Raw genomic sequence first — 18,409 nt, 5'->3', positions numbered from 1 at the left:
TGGTATGCCGCTGGTTAAAACAGGTTACGGAACACAGCTGTAAGTGGATGCAGGCTATTAAGTGCAAATATCTAACTAATTCAAATGACTAAAAATAGTTTTGTACATTCAATTAACCCTTGTTTGAATTTTTCGCTTTATAATCCATTTATCTGCAATCCCGAAAATTTCAAAGTCTAAAGAACTTTCGGAATCAAATTCTAGCGCAAGTAATGTGGCACTTGGTACAGTCCTGGAACTGTCATAAGACACATCTTCCGACAATGGGAAGATAAACAAATGAATAAGTAAACAAGTGGTGTAGGATAGTGGTACACTGAAAATGCAAGAGTTAGAGTGTATGGTATCAACTTCCAGTTTTTAGAACCTGTTGGAACGTGGGCATCAAATTTCGATTGGGAGACCCGGGCTATCCTGATAGATCTAAGGTACATGGTTGAAAAGAAATTGGACCAAGTAGTGTTTCTCAGTGATTCCAAAGCTGCGTTAATAGCCGTAACGGGATCTCAGAATGGAATTCCGCAGATGTAAGAGCGTGCCAAGAAATGGTTGAAAAGGTACTTACAGAAGGGAAGCTCCTAGCTTTCCAGTGGATTCCGGCAAATTGTGAATTACCAGAGGACGAACAGGCCGATAACCTTGCGAAGCAGGAGAGTCAATGTGATCAGCCAGACCACGCAATGTGTTTCGTTTCGGCTAAAAGGTTATAGGTAGCCACATAAAGGGGAAATTACATGCGGAATTTAAGAGCATGGCCGCTGTAAAGCGATGGGCCACGCTGCTAGAAGACAGTATACCTGCCGGCCTCCCAAGAAAAGAGTCTGCCGTTCTCTTCCGAGGAACTACAGGGCACAATTATCTTCAAGCACACCTCCACAAAATAGGTATTAGGGACTCGTCGATTTGCCCATTGTGCAATAACGGCTTAATGATTTTTAAACACTTAAGCGTCTGTCCGGCATTACAGGGCATGAATACTCTTTATGAAAAATATTTGGCTGCCAGACAAAAAATGGCTTAACGCCTTTGTCGGGGGGAGGGGAAAAAGGATAGTGGTGCAAGTACTTACATCTCTTCAGGCCGCCTCCACAACGAGAATAATTGCCATCTACTTGGCTCACAAGAGGTTGGAACAATAATCTTTTTGGTTCCTTGGAGACCTAACCATTACTTTAATCTAATCGTTTTAACTGATTCGTTTACGAGAGAGATGAGGGTGTAGACGAAGAACTAAGGGACTGTTTTTCGCTTCTAGGTGGGTACTAAAATGTTCTGAGAGACCGGAAGAGCTGGTTGCTATTAAAGATGTTCTTTTTTCTGTCTGGGTGCAAGGATTTTGTGTAACGAGAAGCTGGACATGTTAGCCGAATTTGGGGTCCTTCCTTTCATAAGTCTTTCATAGTTGTTAGCGTGTTGTTTGACATATATATCGGACTTCCAGGCCTTGTAGCGTTTAACCTTGAGAATAGGCTCTGGGGGCTATCACAGTCCAAAGTAGTGATTCAGGGTCCGTCCAGGGTCGATTGTCAGTTACTGTCAGGTGTTTCACTTGGTTTTTCTAGCTGGACATAGTGGTTTTACTTGAGAGTCGTCAGAGATTCCAGTTCATGCAGAAATTTAAGGGCCTAGTGAACCGATGTACTTTTTTATTTTACATTTACTTTATTTTACTTATTTCATTTACTTTTTATTTTACACTACCAGAAAGTTTTGAACTTTTCAGATTATTTTTTTGCTTTTTACCAGTTAGAATGCATGTGTTTATCATTTTTTTTAATCCAAAATATCGGATGAGGTTTCATTTTTTTTTTAATTACAAACAATTTGGCTTATGCCTCATCAAGCTTAAATTTTTTGGGAGATATTTCCGCACGCTTCAATAAAACGTCTAATGTTTGTGAATTATTCTCGCTGTTTAAGCGCTAAAATTCAGGTGCTTGACTACACAATTTTGAAGCATCTTTCTTTGCAAACTTGTAAAGACTGAAGCCAAGGGTAAAGTGAGATTACATGTCATTTAGGCAAACAATGTCCCTTCCACTCGGCATGATTGAAGCTTGGATTTTAAAATATCTAGAAATTCGTCAGTCTTTTCCATCATTCAACAGTCTTGAACATAACTATTCTTTGGTCTGGCTATGTGTCTGAATGTCCGTGTTCGATGTCTTAAGAATACCCGATCTTCCTTGCATATAAGAAGCTTGCAAAGAAAAAAGACTGTTCAAACATTGTGTAGAAGTCCCGTCTCATCAATGGGTAGTAGAAGGGATAGGACCATACATTACTACAAAATCACTTTTAGAGGCAACATTAATTTCATCTATCCGCCAGAACTGTCTTAATTTTTGCATATTTAAATACTCGTACAATTCGATAAAATCTCAATAATTTGTAAAACCCATTCTGTAAAGTGGTACTTCCAATAAAAGGATTTGCTTTGCCACGTATGTTTCTGTCTGGTTCCATGAAAGTATTCAAACGAAATATAAGTCTAAGCTTGTTGCGATTTTTCGTTTTTGAGTTAAAGTTTCACACAAATACAAAGGGAAAGAGAAAGATCTAAGAAAATTACGATTTCAGGACCTGAAAACGTGTATTTCCTATAACTGAGTAAATTGAGTATTGGAAATTAGGCGTAAGTGCATACTTAGTAAAAAACAGTAAAAATTGATCACATAGTACCACTTCCGGTTGATCGATATTGTGCAAGAGCGTATAGTCGTGTCGCCTTTTAGACATCTACACAAAATGTAATGTAGGATCTATCTGAGATTTTCCAATTTTAATATTATGTAACTCCTAAGTAACATGACTTTTCATCACCCGGGTGACCTCATAATGTTATTTTCTGTGAAAAAGCGAAAAATCTCGAAAATTAAATATAATTTTCAACTTGGTCATGTACTTTTTTAAACTTTTAAATTCAGGGGCTCCACCCCGGAACTCTTTTCAACCCTTCTGGTAGTTACCGACTAACCATCCTACTACATATTTGCCTGGCTTGTGTATATATATATATATATTTTTAAATTGAATAATGTATGAGTTAATTTTTAATAAATCAAAAATAATTGCATTATTTTTTTTATGATGTAGTATATGTTTCAAAGATTGTTTAGACTGCAAAGCTGTTGTTAACAAGCGTAGGTTACTTAGTGGCAGGTTCAAGTAGTCAGTTGAGCTTAGTTTCTCTAGTATTAGTCGGTTATCAGATTATATTAGAATCTCAAATAAATTTTATATTTATCATGAAACAATTTCATGAAAAACACAGTTATTTAATAATACAATGCAATTAGTTGAAACTAAATTCATTCAAAGGTAAGAGTAATCATTTGTAAGTTTATGATTTAGTTTGCGTTATTTATATTTTTAGGAAGTAAGGGGTATTTCTGTACGTTTTTCAAACTTCCTTTTCAACAATATAGTTATTCACCTAAAATTATTTTTTTCCTATCTAAAGGTGCTTTATCTGGGCTTAAAGCTGGTTCAACGAGCAGCTAAAAATTCACAGCTTTGATAACTAAGTCCGTGATATGTTCGACTTGCGTAGCTTTTTAAAAGGACAACGCTCTTCATCTTTTAATCTTTCCAATGTACTTAAGAGGGATATTATTCAGCCAAAACTTAATGTACCCGTTCTATATCTGAGTAGAATAGATTTCGTAATAGCTTAAAATGATTTACCTATCTTATTTCCACCACCACACACATGAACCTAATCTAGTCTTAAATAAATTCACTTCTATTCGCAAGTAGTAATTAATTTTTTAAAAAACGAAAATATCTCGTACATAATTTTTTTTTCACAGGCCGATGCGACATTGGATATGGAGGAACGTCATTTCTTCCAAGCAAGCTTACAATATGTGTTCTTACTACAAGAGGTCCAAGAACGGAAGAAATTTGAATTTGTTGAGACGGTAGGTAGTTTTTGAATAACTTTACTGTATTGTTTCTGTAGTTGTAAAACCACATAAATTAAGAAGATTTCTCTTTTATGCAGCCCCTTAAGCTTTAATATTTTAAAACCATGCGATTATTCATGCAAAATGAAGGTTTCGACATTCTCCCTGCTTTAAAAAGACTGCAGATCCTATGTCATCTTCAATCTGCCATACCAATCAGTGTTTTAACTAATCCGAGAGTGAGATTTTAATCTAAGCTTGCCAATTTCCCAGTCTCTAATTGTTTCTCGTAAATTGCACATAAAAGGAACTTTACCCAAAAGACGCCCTTCATTGTGATAATTTAATCCTAAACTCAGTTTTCTTGTTATTTCCAAGAAACGTATGATCATGTTCAAGTCAATCTGAAATTTCTTCTCGATTGAAAATGAAAGGGCTGACTTCTGACAAATGTTTACCTATTTAATTTTCAAAACTGTCTTTTTTGTTCGTTTTATATAACCAATTAGTTTTTCAAACAAACAAATTCTACCCCTCTGTCCATAAATTCTCTTGATTATATTTTTGTTGTGGGAAAAATTGATTTTAAGTACTAGTAAGTATTACGTGCTTTATCTATTTAGGAAGTATTTTCTGCCTACAACAACAAAACTAATAAAAATTGATAGAAAATACAACACTGTATTTTTTTTTTTTAGATAGTCGCAAAAGCGAGATAACTTAATCTTTGTTTCTCTAACCTGTTGGGATAAGCCGGCTTTTATAGAGTTCATGCTAAGGGAGTTTACGGACAGCTTTAAAATGTCATAAAAAGGCCAGCAGAGCAGTCTTTATAACATACACACAATTTAATTGCCTTCGTCCGGATATAATTATTAGGAAAGATCTAGTAATAAGAAACCTTTAATATCCTATTTTCACATACTTATAGATTTCCTTAAGATTGATGGAGGAGTTTAGAGGTGGGGCTTCTTTATATATATTATATATCCAGCTCTTTAGCCGCCGTCCACTTCGAGTTCCACAGTTACCTGTGGTGTTCGGTTTGGTCTGTACTGTTCTCTACTAATCTTATATTGGTCCTTAATACAGCTCTTCGAGTTCCGCTCCAATTTTTAGAGATCTTACAAAGGAATTAAAGCTTTAGTTAGTTGGTTTATATTAATGTGTAGTTACTTAGTTCTACTCCGTAATATTCTATCATTGCCTGCCTAATCTGTATTACTCTTTGCTGTTCAGCTTTGTAAGTGTCCTGCTGTATTCAGTTCTAGCCCTCAATGTTATATTCTTAAGGTTCAGTTGTACGGTGATGGTGTTAAACTACGACATATTTCACTGTAGTGTTCTGTTGTACTCGAGACTCTAGTGCTTAGATTTACTCCATAGAGCTCTGTATGTGTCTACATGTTCTGTATTGCTTTTAAGTTTTATTTGATATTATATCGCAATTATAGTCTTGCATGCTTAATTACTTTCAGAAATCCGTTGTACTTGTCTATACTGTTTTGCAATGAGTGTTTAGTCCTAGAATACCAAGCTCAGTTTTAGTCTGAAATGCTGTGCACTTTTCTGAAGTGTTACATTTATCTTATGTAATGTATTCTGTAGTATTCAATCCAAGACTGCTATGATTAGTTCTACTCTGCAGGGCTCAGTTGGTAGTGTTCTCTATTGCTCACAATATTCAGTTCTATTCCGCTGGGTTCTGCATCACAGAGTCCCAGTATATTCTTACCCTTCATATTAATCTATAATTCCCACTTCTTGTCTTTAGCGATCACTTCTAATAACTAATTCTAGCTATTTGTCTCATTCTGTTACAGTTATTAAGTTTTATGTTCGGATGGTTGACTTTCTATCACCAGGGACATGAAGTTGCCGAAGATTTCAAACCTTATATGAAAGAATTACAGTTCAGGATACAAAAGGTATTCGAAAATTGTCGAGGATCGACTCTCAAAAGATTTTTCTGTCATAAATTAAATATTATTTATTTGTTGTAGACTCGAGAAAATTTTAATGAAACACGGGATAAAACGGAATCTCTAATGAAAAAGACTTTGGAGACTAAACTACGCCAAACCGTGAGTAATCTATTGATTGACCTGTTAAGGAGCACATTTTGCTCATTAAGTTTTTAAGTTATTTTCTTTAATTGTTGCAGTCGCCTGTGGAGTCCGGTGGTAAGGTCAACTCGAGAGAAGGTTACCTCCTTCTAATGGAAAAAAGTGAGTACTCTTGTGGCTTTACTAGTGGTACTTAAGGAAAAAAATTAAAGCTGTTGCGGTTCAATCCTTATGGTGCATTGAGTGAACAGCATTCCGTCCTCGAACCAGGCGTTTGCCTAGAGCAACTTGCAAACATCTTAACATAATCCGTGCTTTATGTTACAGAAGCATTCGGTGCTGCTTGGACTAAACAGTATTGCACGTACCATCGAGATACCAAGGAATTCATCATGGTTCCCTATAATCAGATGACTGGCAAATCGGTCAGTAAATGAATTCGATAAAAAATCAGTTATCAATTAATTAATCAATATCGCACAGATTCTTACGATAAAATTTTCAATTCCAGAATACAACTGAACGAATGATCCTAGCGTCTTGTGTCAGACGTATGTCAGATTCCATCGAGAAAAGATTCTGTTTTGATCTTACGTCAGCAGACAGGTTAGTTTAACTTCATTAATGTTGGTCTATTGTTAATTCTGACTGACAATACTGATTACAATCATGTAATGAATTATTTAGGCCAGGAATCATTTATACGTTGCAAGCATTATCCGAGTTGGATCGACAGCAATGGATGGACATTATGGACGGCAAGGAACCGGTAAGTGCGTCACCCTCACGTAACTCTACTATTACTCAATTTTTCATTAATGTCTTTTATGGAGTTTGCAAAAATGAATATGTAGTCGGCGTAAGCGAGCATGAAAAGTTTGTTATCAATATCTAAACAGACGAAGGTTGCATTTTTCGAGCAGAAAAACTGTAGTAAATCTGTACTAAATAAATGAAAAAGAAGGGGAGAAAGTGGGTCACCTTGCAGCATAACTGCGGTTATATTTATGTTTGGGGTAAAATTTTTATGGGTAGTGACGTGCATTTTTGCGTATTGGTAAAAATATTTAGTTAACTATTAGGCTGACATCAGGCTTTAGTAGTTTGGACCACAGAAGGTTGTGAAAAGCTTTTGAAAAATCTATAAAAATCCAAAAAAAGGTGTACCTTTTTTAATTTAATGTCAATTAATGAGAAGAGTGAAAATAAATTATTCCGGTAACCCCTTCCTACTCTAAAACTGGATTGTATTTCGGGTATTAGGTGCGATTTTTCAGCCCAATATATCAACCTTTCTGTATGTAAGTGAGTATCTTGGTCAAGCCATTCAAGTGGGCGATGCCCCTATAATTAGATGGATGGGTAGGATACTTTTTTTTGTGCAGCATCTTCATATTTATAAGGGACCATGAATCGGGGAATAAAGTTCAGAAAGATCAATAATTTGTTCTAAATCATGATTAAGATATTTGAAAGACTATGTAAATATTGAAGTTATTTTTTGAATATTTTTTCTGGCAGAATAAAAATTATCAAAATATTTAGTACACGTGTCCACATTCACCCGAGGGTTTTTATATTTTTTAAAAGTTGATTCCCTTACTGCTTGCCAAAATCCTTGGGAATTTTTCACGTTGGGTCTTTCCAATTTTCAAATTATTTTTTACTTTCAATTAAATTACAATATTTTTTACGAAAATTGAAAAATTCTTGGATTAAATTATTTTGTCTTGATATTTTCCCCCCTTTTTATAATTTTTTTTTTATAGCACTTCCCACGTCCCACGTCTATCCGATAATTTCTCTTTTTTTTTAACAATTATTTAAACTTACACACTGAATTGACCTCACTATTTTTGAATCATTAGTAATATTACTTATTGCGTAATTAATATTTGGATAAAGATTTTCTGGGTTATTACTTTTATAATATAAATTTCTACTTTCATTCACGTTTAAATGATATTCTTTCTTTAAATATTAGACCATTTATATTTTATGATAAAGGTGTTTACAATGTGATTCCTATCAGTGGATTGTTGTTGAGACCCGAGCCCAACGTTTTAATACTTCTGGTATAGTATTGTTAAATAGTAGTTGAAGGTATTACGTCACAAAATTATGTGTGTAGTACAAAAGAACTTTGTTATAAAACATAAATCAAATCAGATATTTGATATCGTTGAAGTATTATGTTCTGCTTCAAATTAAACTACAGTTTATCTTTATAAGTTAAAGCTATCAGGTGACTTTATTATTAAGACAAGGGGTGGGTCTAAAGCACTTCATCCAGAGAAGCTTATTATACCACAGTCGGAGATTGCAATATATTGTAATCTAGAGCAGTGTGACACTCACTAACTAAATCTCTACACTACTATTGTTGCAGACTTACAGTATTCCTCAGCCAATGAAGCCAGCTAAGACTGAAGAGTGGCAGCTGGACGAAGTAGGAATGCACTTTGTAAATAAATGTATCGAAGTATTAGAGAGTCGAGGTAAGCTTTTTTTTTTGCATAATTACTTTTTTAGTTTCTAGGAGAGGGATTTGATTGAGGGGTGACCGAAATGTTTTTTTTAGGGTAGTGTGTGATGTGTAAAATAATAATACACACTAAATTCGAGTCCAGCTGCTAACCCTTAGATTTTCTCTTCCTAGGAGCTTCTTACAGCTCACTGTCCGGTGATGGACAGTGCTGTCTGTAACAAGAGAACACTGTCCGGAGGCCGACTGAAAAAAGCTCCGGGCGCCAATAACCTGAGATGTTGATGCGCCCTAAATCATTTAAAAAAAAAATAAATTCAAATAAAATAAAATAAACACTAAAACGAATTTTGCCCCAAAAGAAATTCTATTAAAATTATACAAATTAAGGATATAGATTCACTGTATATACCAAGTTCAAAGAAAATTTCAAAAATTAAAAAATTGGATGCACACTACTTTCATTTACTAATTTCTCGCGGTTCAACTCTAACCAAAAATCCGTAAAAAAACACTCTGGAGTCCGAAAAATTTGTTTTGTGTTTGTATCAACTATATATACGTACGTTATGAATCTCAGTATTCTCAATCTATTGTATTCTTTAATTTTTAATTTTGTTTTATTTTTATCACTTTTTATGATTTTTAATTAATGTACAACACTTCTCTAGCAGATGGACTGAGTCCATGCTTAAGTGTTTGGGAGGTTAATGAAATTTCTGTAATTTGTAAAATAAGTATTTAAATAAACGCATTATTATTATTATTTTTATTATTATTATTATATGAATTTCAGGAAGTTGTAACTTTGTGGGTGGGGATAACTGAGATGGTTTTTGGAGTCTCCTAGTAAAAGAAGACGTTCTGAAAAAGTACTTGTACTGTGTTGCAGGGCTAGAAGAACAAGGACTATACCGTGTGGTGGGCGTCAGCTCCAAAGTGGCCAAACTTTTGTCCATGGGTTTGGACAGGAGAAAATACGACAAACTGAACTTAGATGACACTTCCGAGTGGGAGAGTAAGACGATCACTTCCGCTCTGAAGACCTACCTGAGGAATCTACCTGAGCCGCTCTTAACATACAGATACCACTCCAGCTTTATCTCCGCAGCTAGTAAGTTTTCCACTTTGGCTACTAATAATGTTAAAGAGATCTTAACTCTGAGTGAATGAGAGAGCGATTTTGTGTAACGTTTGTGTACTTTTACAGAGCAAGAAACTCTGGGTGAAAGAGTTAGTGACGTGCATACTTTGGTGTATAGGATACCACAGCAAAATATTAGCCTACTAGATATGCTGATCAAGCATCTTACTAAGTGAGTATCCCCCAGTTTCTCTTAAATTGAAGCAACCTAGGGTTTTAGTTAGCCTTATACACATCTCCCAAAGATTTGGTAAGTTATAGTCGTTATATCCACTAGATGGCATAGGCTGTATTATTTGGCAGTGTTTTATTTCAATTTTAATCTAAAGGAATCTCTTGACTGCGTTGGACTTCAATACTTCATGAAATGACGATTGTCAACAATAAAACAGGATTCGGATTCTGCCTTTCTGACTTACATTTATTTTTCAGTTGTAATTATTATAATAAAAATTTTAAATTTTAGCTATATTTTTATTTTCTACTTCTGGTTGTTTAATTGTATTTATTTCTTTTGTTTAAATAAAAGTGTTTGTTTCTGTTAATTCTAATTTTAGTTAGAGAATTTTATTTGAGCATCATTCTGCCTGCGTTTTTTATTACAGGACTCATTCTCCTCACTGTAGAGTTATCCCATCTGAGACACCCTTGAGGGTATTTTTATTTGCAGCTGGCTAGAACTACCGTTCTTGGGCTATATGGCGCCCTAAAAAGATTTCCCTCACCCCTAGCCGGCTGTAACAAGTTTTTTTTATGTTTTCCGAAGGTTGCTAGGGGCAACATTAGTTGAGACGAAGTGCATGTTATCGAGCAATGAACTTGGTAATCTGATTTAACATCATTTAAAAGATGTAGCTTTAGTTTCATTTTTTGCGATCAAAATAAGACTAAATTAACTACTAAATTACTGTTAGTAATTATTAATTACTAAAAAGACTACGTTAACCAGGGGTTAACGAGACGTCCACAAAAAATATTTTCTGATTTTTAAACTTTGTTGCTTCGTGAGCCTTCCATAGTGGTTCATTCATATTATGGGCGGCCGGCTCAATTGTAACACTATCCGCACTTTTAGTTATAGTTGGAGCAAAAAGTCTTCAAATGCGTCTAAGATGCGGTCGCAGAGGGATCTTACAAAATCATCAGATCTTGGTTATATTAGACATTACATTATGTTTACGCATGGCAGAGTCTAAGACCACTGTATGTAGGCGCTGTATATCTTAATCAACTTTAACAATTTGGAAGAATCGAGAATGGGTCAAGTGGCATAACACCCACAATAGCAAAAACGTCGGGGTTGCCCAGTCTCTGCTAACTGTTAGAATTCAGAAAACTAGATAAATATGAAAATAGAGAAAGGATAGTCATCTGCGCCGTGTTTTACAGTGTGGCCTCTCATGCGGACAAGAACTTGATGACCATCAGCAATCTGGGCGTATGCTTTGGACCGACCCTGTTACGGCCTGAAGAGGAAACAGTGGCCGCCATTATGGACATTAAGTTTTGTAATGTGGTCGTCGAGATACTAATCGAACACTATGCTAAGGTAAAAGAGACACTTTTGCTATATTTCAATTAAATGTATATTTTAATGGATTTTCTCAGTTTGGAATTTTCACCTTTTTTTTTATAGATTTTCAAATCACCCCCTCAAGAGCAAACAGAGCCATCGATATCGACGGGCGTCGAGTCGATGGTGATCCAGCCACATCCAGTGCCGCGTAGTAAATACCAGAACTCTACTAGCTCTGTGAGTACAGCGTCGCATGTGAGTATCTTCGACTTAGTTCTTGAGTTAGTTAGGAAACGTTCCAATCGAGTTATATAGGGAAATACGTTTTTCTCAAAACTGCCATATTAATATTTGCTTTCTATATATCCGTTCTATTTTACAGGTCGTGGTGAAGCCGTTCATAGACAGTACAGTTGCAGCAGTACCAAGTTCGTTGACTGCATCTTTGCACAGTGTGACTAGTTCAACTACAGCGAGTTCTATTTCGACCAAAGATCCAAACAGTACCAGTACATATCATCCGCCAAGTGGGCCGCTGGTCAATCGTTCGACCCGAATTAGTGGACCAGTCACAGCTTATTCCTCGGAAAATAACCTACTGACAATATCCACTTCGGTGCATCCAACATGTACTCCCACATACAGCAGTCCGCATCATCTCAACCATCGGCTGTACTCATCCACTGTCTGTAAGTGTCCCACACCTTAAGTGAGCAACAGTTCAATATTCTTTGGCGATAAAGGTCTATAAATTAATCAAAAATCCATTATAAATTGAACTCCTGATAAATTATTCCTTTAAAATTTCAGAAAAGAACGCATACTTCATCTTCCCCCCCTAAAAAATTTGCACTGTAATAGAAGATTATATGCGACTAATCTGCATCTCCTTTTTTAATTGCTTTTACTCTACTAAGTAAGAGAAATTATTGTTTTCTTGCAGATTTTCTATTTTGTTTTTTTACCGTTATCTTTTTATCCGTTTTGAGACACTTCCAATATATAAAAGAGTTTTTACAAATGGCTCTCTCTCTGGCAAAAAATTTGAAGGGTCTGCTTTGTATTGTCGTTCTTCCACGTCAATGAGTGCACTCTGGAACATGTTTTGAAGAGATATAATTGTGGTTAGGATTAATATAAACCCACAGACCTGTCTGAGGCTATTGTTTTCTTTGACAATTTTTCTCTTTGTAATTGAACTATCTTGAACAAACATAAAAATCTAAAACCTTTATTTAAAACATTTTCCCTAAAAAATCGGTTAGGGGGTGATTGGGCGTCTTTGAAACATTACATTTCAGTGGTTTGCTTTATAGAATTAAACATGAGTCAGGTTTTCGGATTTGGTATAAAATTTGTGAGTTAAGGGAAAATAGTTGTCAGAGAAAGTTTGTGAACGTTACCTCAGATTACTGTTTATTCATTATAGTTTATAGGTTCAATAAACTCTCATCTATTAATACTCAGTTTGATTATGTTTCCAGTTTAGTTAGAATTATTTTATTTTTATTAATTTATTTGTATTTAATCATATTTAAAAGTACATTAATTAATTTATTTTTTAAGTATTAATTGTATGTACCAGTACAGCAATTTAACTTTTTAATTTATTAAAAAACCACAAAAGTTATAGCCAGGAAAATCTTTCAGGGTGAATATTATAGGTATAGTTATCAGCAGTTTTATCATAATCCTTTATTCAACATTTATTACAAGCTATACGACTCATAAACCAATTTAAATTTAAGTATAAATTTTCTAGGCAGTCAAATTGAACTTGAGACCACATTGAGCATATCACTTTTGTTTGAACATTTTTCTCATGGCACTTAGATTTTAGTGAAGTTCTGCATGGCTTTGAAGTGTAATATCACTTCCTTTAACATTACCATTTTACTCCAGTATAATTTAGGAAAAATGTTTGTAGTACCAATTCTCTGATTTAAGATTTGGGGGGGGGGTACAAATTCTACTAGTAAATAAAAAATGTAAATGAGTAATGTGGTAAGAGAAATTTGTATGGATGTTTCCAGAGCTTACACCCTATTATACATTTTTTAAAGGAACGTGTATTTTTTTACTTTTATTTTATTATTATTTTTTTGTTTTTTTAACAGTTAACGCTGAACCATTAAATAGCACTAGCAGTTCAAATGAAAGTGTATCCTCACTGTCTTCAAGAGATTTGAACAATCATCCAACACCAGCCAAAAGTCATAACCCAGAATTTCAGATCAGCTTTCGAAGACTGCCATATCAGAATATGTAAGTAAATCACTGAACTCTATGATATATTCGAGGCCCTGCCTTCTGAGAGCTTTAAAATGTATTATTAATTAATTTATTATAAAATATGAATGTAATAAAAGAATGTTCTCAACGATTCTAGAGCAGCTAATCCCAATTTTGTTTCTAGGAGGGTGAGGACTTTATACGCTTGTCTCGGCGAGAACGATGGAGAATTGTCTTTCGAACCAAACCAGATTATAACAAATGGTACGTTAGTAGATAAAACACACACTGACTAATAATAACCGCGTAAATGAAAGTTTGCCTGGTTAGATCTCACATTTCGCTAAACTTCCAAATTGCAGTTCTCTTATTATTAGATTCAAAATAATTAAATAAAAATTGACCAATATCCATAGTAATGAAATGTCTGCTTGGTTAATGTGATTTCTGGCCACATCTCTCTTTAGACATGGGAGGAAGGGCCTTTAGTGAGGGAGATTTTCAACACCGTAACGAACTGTTTGCCTGATTTAGAAGACATGTTGCCTAAAAAGTGTCTAAGCAGTAATGTATTCTTAATGATAGATGTAACAAATGTAATAAACGATGTCCTGATTAAGATGATTATTACTACATACAAGGCTACAAAACAGGTCCATGCTGTTGTTCCGATAATGGTAGATATAACTAATATCCACAGTCATGAAGGTTAGTCTGAGCAAGTTCATTAGGACAAAGTGTCAACAACTGTTAGAAATTCAAAAACTAAACATTCTTCATTGTCCATGTTGATTTAAAGCTTAAGGTGGGACCTGTATCCTGTTCCCCACGTACTATAATCGAAAGAAGCTTATGGGCCAACGCTTTGCATGAAGAGAAATGTGCCACGAAAATTAGTCTGAATAGCATTTGAAGCTCCCCTAATAAGCTGCAGGGCAGATTCATGCAGGCTCTCTATGCTACTGTTTTTGTTCACAGTTAAGAATTCTCTAGAACCAGGATGGCTCGAGGGAACTTTAAATGGTAAAACTGGACTTGTACCCGAAAACTACGTAGAACTACTACCTTAAAGGAATCCTCGCTGAAGAATAGAAACCAAGCTTCAAGCATTGGAACGCCTCGAAACTGGCACACTGTTAAACTCTCGAGATCGAAGGATGTGTTCTCCAAAAATTAACTGAGATAAAACTAGATGGACATATCTAAAGTATTAGACTGATAGATTAAGATGGGCTTTTTTTATATTTTGCTTTTGAAGCTCATTATACCTCAATTTAGGTTTCTTGGTCTGTATTTTCCGGTTTAGCGGCTGATTTGGTTTTCAATTTTTTTAACGACATAAGGTATTTTCAGATGGGAAAGTACTGCGACTTAGTTTAAATTTTGTTCAATGAACACGTTTCAGAAATATTTAGAATCTGAAATGCATATAACAACCTCGTTTTCTGTCATAAAGAAGAGCAGCCTATCTTATTTAGGCTTACTTTACTGTCAAATCTTAAAAGTCTCTTCTAGATGAGCGGGATTAAAAACCCTGAAGTAGGTGTTTTTAAATATTATTATTGTTATTATTGTTACTATACAATCGCAGCACTTTCTCTTAATTAAATTTATTTAAAATTTAACAAAAGTTATCGCGTTTTTTCACTCTTAATAACTCTTAAAATTCCAAAACAAACGTTTTATTCACCAATTCAGCTTTCTGCTGGAAATATATATAAGCAATTTTCTATAACTTGAATCCATTGAAGCCAACAGTTCCTTGACCTTCCAATTCACCATCTGAGTCAGAGATGTAAACTATTTTAGATAGAGGCCTAATACACAAATTTTCCATTGCCGAGCACTTTTTGCGTAAAGTATGGGCATTGCATTTTTTCGGAGAACTTGATTTTCATTAAAAAAAGAGGAATACTTTCATCCAAAATGGAATGTAAGCTTTCTAGCTGATTAGAGAGGAATTCATATGAAATCGCACGGCCGCCTCAACCAGCCAAAATGAGAGAAAGGCTCATTAATATACGGGGCTATAAGTACAGCTGGTTGATCAGCTTTATTTAATCCAGTTTGTGTGTGTTGGTTTTTTAAACTTATATCTTTTCAAAGCAACATGTTCCTTATTCATGTGGAAATATCTGTACCTTTCTCCATCCTAGCTGAGCAAGGGCGTGTGAGAGCTACAGATTTTGCTTCTTGTTGACTAAATGTTCATCTCTAATAGTTTATACTAGGTTTCTGATGAAGTACGAGTAAGTTATTTGGGCATGGAAGAAGCTGATGCATTCTAATTCTTGCCTCTGCTTGATAATTATATTGCATTTGATGTATTTATACATATAAACTTGCGCCTCTATTCTCGTGGTAACCATTAGGTTTTCACGCTACAGGGCAATCCTACATACCCTCGACAAAACTAAGTTACGAATTCAGACTATTTTTACTTATTTGTTGTATCTTAAGACACTTCAGTGAAGAGTAAATGATTGATGTCGCCATCCCCTTCGTAACCAGATGTTTAAAGGAGTTGTTTAGAGCAAAACACTGGAATTTTTATATTCAACTCTGCCATTTGAGATAGAACTTCGCTTAGCAAATTCTGTGATTTATGGGTAGCAAATAAGGAACTGTCGGCACACTTAAATAAACTGTACAAAGTATGCTTCAGCCATGCCGAGAAAAAACGCACAGACTTTTGTTACGCCATGGTGTTTTCTTGAATACAGGGTACATTTTTATTTTATTTTAATAATCACTATATGTATTCCGAGATTTTTATTCTTCAAATGATAGATTTTTATTAAAACAGTTTCATTTTAAACTTTCCTGCCAGTAGAAATATTAAAGTGTCTCTTAGAAGTAGCCATAGGGTAAATCCAGATATTTGCAGGGTTCCTTAAAATCTAAGTAAGTTCACTAACTAAATTTCCAACTCTCTAGCTCTCGAGTTAGACTTTTTTTTGTCGCAGAGTGTGCTTGTGTCACTCAATCTCTCACACGAAGTCTTAACGTTGTATGTGGTCCGTGAACTCACTAACTAATAAAAAAGTAACCGTGTGAAAAAATGCTAGTGATAGACAAAACACTCTGAAGGAAGACCCTTTACTGCAAGCGACACTTTAGTGTAAGTAAATAAATTGTAATAATAATAATAATAATATAGTCTTTATTAGATTAAAGGGTGCCTCCTGGTCAACGACCATTGGGGGAATCGGTCATCTCATACATTGCATAAATAAATCGTATTTATGTTTGAATATAGGATTTTGAAATTTTATAAATCTTGATAAATTTATGCCAAATTCCAAATTTTGAAATTCCATATTACTTTCAACAGTATTACAGAACGTTTATAAGATATCTACTTGTAAGTTGTATCAAAGACTAGGCTGCTTATCTACCTTTTGTAGGAACCTTAGGCGATTCCTAAATTAATGGAAGCATTTTGGGTCCTCAAAATAACTGCAATTTCGGTTTCGAAAATTTCAAGAAGCCTGCTTTAAAATTTTGAGTTAAATAAACTGTTTTTTTCGTTTCCTTAATGTGTGCAATAAATTCTGACATATTCGCTAGTTTTGGCTTTTTTATGTGGGGGTGTAGTAAATTGGGTCCAAGCATAAACTTGCATTTACTAATTTTTTTTTTTGTGATTCTCGCAGCTGAAGAATCTGTGAGTCTAGACTATGTGTGCAGATGGAGTAGTTAGACTGCCATCAGTACAGAGAAGCCCTGGGTTACGTTTTAGATTTAACACATTTTCAGCCTTGGGATCACGTCAGGATGCTCCTCACGGGGCGTTCGAGGTCTCGAGCGGGGTACATCTGAAGAATGTGAGGGACATAGTCTGTTATTTAATGTAACCCTTATTTTAAAAACCCTACCACTTCAGACATTCCAAATTATTCGTCATTTAGCCATTTCCGACGGAAGTGTTCGACATAGAATCCTAACCAAAGATAGTTGTTACGTGTATTTTGTACATTCTAAAAAGCTTTATTCTAATAAATTAATTATTTGAGATTAATTAAGAAAATTAATTAGAATTAATTTAGTTGCTAAGAGTTTAAATTGATTTAAACAATCCTTTATTGTCTGACTTACCTTTTGGCTGACCTACTTTGCTGTAGTTCCAAAGCCATTTGAGATCACTAACATAATCTATACTTACTTTAAACTACCAGTTTGGAGCTGGTTCGAACACTAATACTGGCTGTTACAGTTTTTCAACGAATGTGTTCCGATTCTCTCACTCAACATATGACCATGTATTGTAATTTTGAGCCGTGTGAGTCTCATCTCGTTCTTTAGGTCAGCGCGTAGGTATATTTAATCATTTATTATCTATTTAGTTTGCGTCTAACGTTCTACTAAAAGTTACGACTAGGATAAATTTTTCATTCCAATTTTTATTTATTGAGATGTTCCTTAAGGACCCTAGTGCCACAGTAGAATCCTATGGGTCGCGGTGACGTATGCTTTCTGTCCAATTCCTTAGAATTGTATGGTCCCCAAAATTTGACTCAAATTAGAGTTCTAATGAGTCGATAGTTCTTTCTGGCGTTGAACTGTGCAGTCCACACTGCTGTAACTTAGATTGTAACCTTAGCTACTAGCCACAGCCTCTACCCATCACTAGGGCCAGTGAGGACACTTTTTCCCTGTAGCCTTGTAACTTACACAGGTTGATCTCGCCACACTTAAGCAGGAGGTTCTATAATTCATTTGCACTAAGTTCTTATAAACTATGGACTGAGTCTTTTCCGTTTTCAAATTATGTTATGTTTTGTTGTACTTTAATATTTGTCTTATCTTCCATAAAAATGGTCAGTATCTCGTAGATACCTACAGCTAAAGCAATTTAATTACACTAACGATATAGGAATTACAATTTTCCGTTAGATAATTAAATTTAAACTGTCTCGTTAAGGCCAACCGTTGAAGGGAAAGTACAAAAAGACATAGATTTAAATTGCACTAATTGAAGAATATCTTGAAGTGACAAGTTTTTAAAAAATGAAATAAATGCTTTTTAAAATACAAAATTATAACATATTTATTTCT

General features: G+C 34.7%; 1 protein-coding gene across 1 annotated transcript in view; it reads left to right on the top strand.

Moving 5' to 3' along the window:
* Graf (GTPase regulator associated with FAK) overlaps positions 1-15,101 on the top strand; it is a 37,795-nt gene extending 22,694 nt beyond the window's left edge. The window contains exons 5-20 of the mRNA XM_074143195.1: positions 3,813-3,923; positions 5,732-5,836; positions 5,912-5,992; positions 6,073-6,136; positions 6,302-6,399; positions 6,486-6,580; positions 6,662-6,743; positions 8,364-8,472; positions 9,352-9,573; positions 9,670-9,775; positions 10,993-11,152; positions 11,240-11,374; positions 11,502-11,808; positions 13,237-13,384; positions 13,536-13,615; positions 14,330-15,101. Of these exons, the coding sequence (XP_073999296.1) occupies positions 3,813-3,923; positions 5,732-5,836; positions 5,912-5,992; positions 6,073-6,136; positions 6,302-6,399; positions 6,486-6,580; positions 6,662-6,743; positions 8,364-8,472; positions 9,352-9,573; positions 9,670-9,775; positions 10,993-11,152; positions 11,240-11,374; positions 11,502-11,808; positions 13,237-13,384; positions 13,536-13,615; positions 14,330-14,421 (1,995 nt within the window). The 3' untranslated portion in view covers positions 14,422-15,101. The remainder of the gene's footprint in view (positions 1-3,812; positions 3,924-5,731; positions 5,837-5,911; positions 5,993-6,072; positions 6,137-6,301; positions 6,400-6,485; positions 6,581-6,661; positions 6,744-8,363; positions 8,473-9,351; positions 9,574-9,669; positions 9,776-10,992; positions 11,153-11,239; positions 11,375-11,501; positions 11,809-13,236; positions 13,385-13,535; positions 13,616-14,329) is intronic.
* The last annotated feature ends 3,308 nt before the right edge of the window (positions 15,102-18,409 follow it).

The sequence above is a fragment of the Rhodnius prolixus genome, unplaced genomic scaffold, assembly GCF_049639745.1.
Source record: "Rhodnius prolixus isolate KJV_2025 unplaced genomic scaffold, Rpr scaffold_12, whole genome shotgun sequence".
NCBI classification, from domain to species: domain Eukaryota; kingdom Metazoa; phylum Arthropoda; class Insecta; order Hemiptera; family Reduviidae; genus Rhodnius; species Rhodnius prolixus.
Note: the sequence above shows the minus strand (reverse complement) of the source record. Positions and strands in the feature narration are given on the sequence as shown.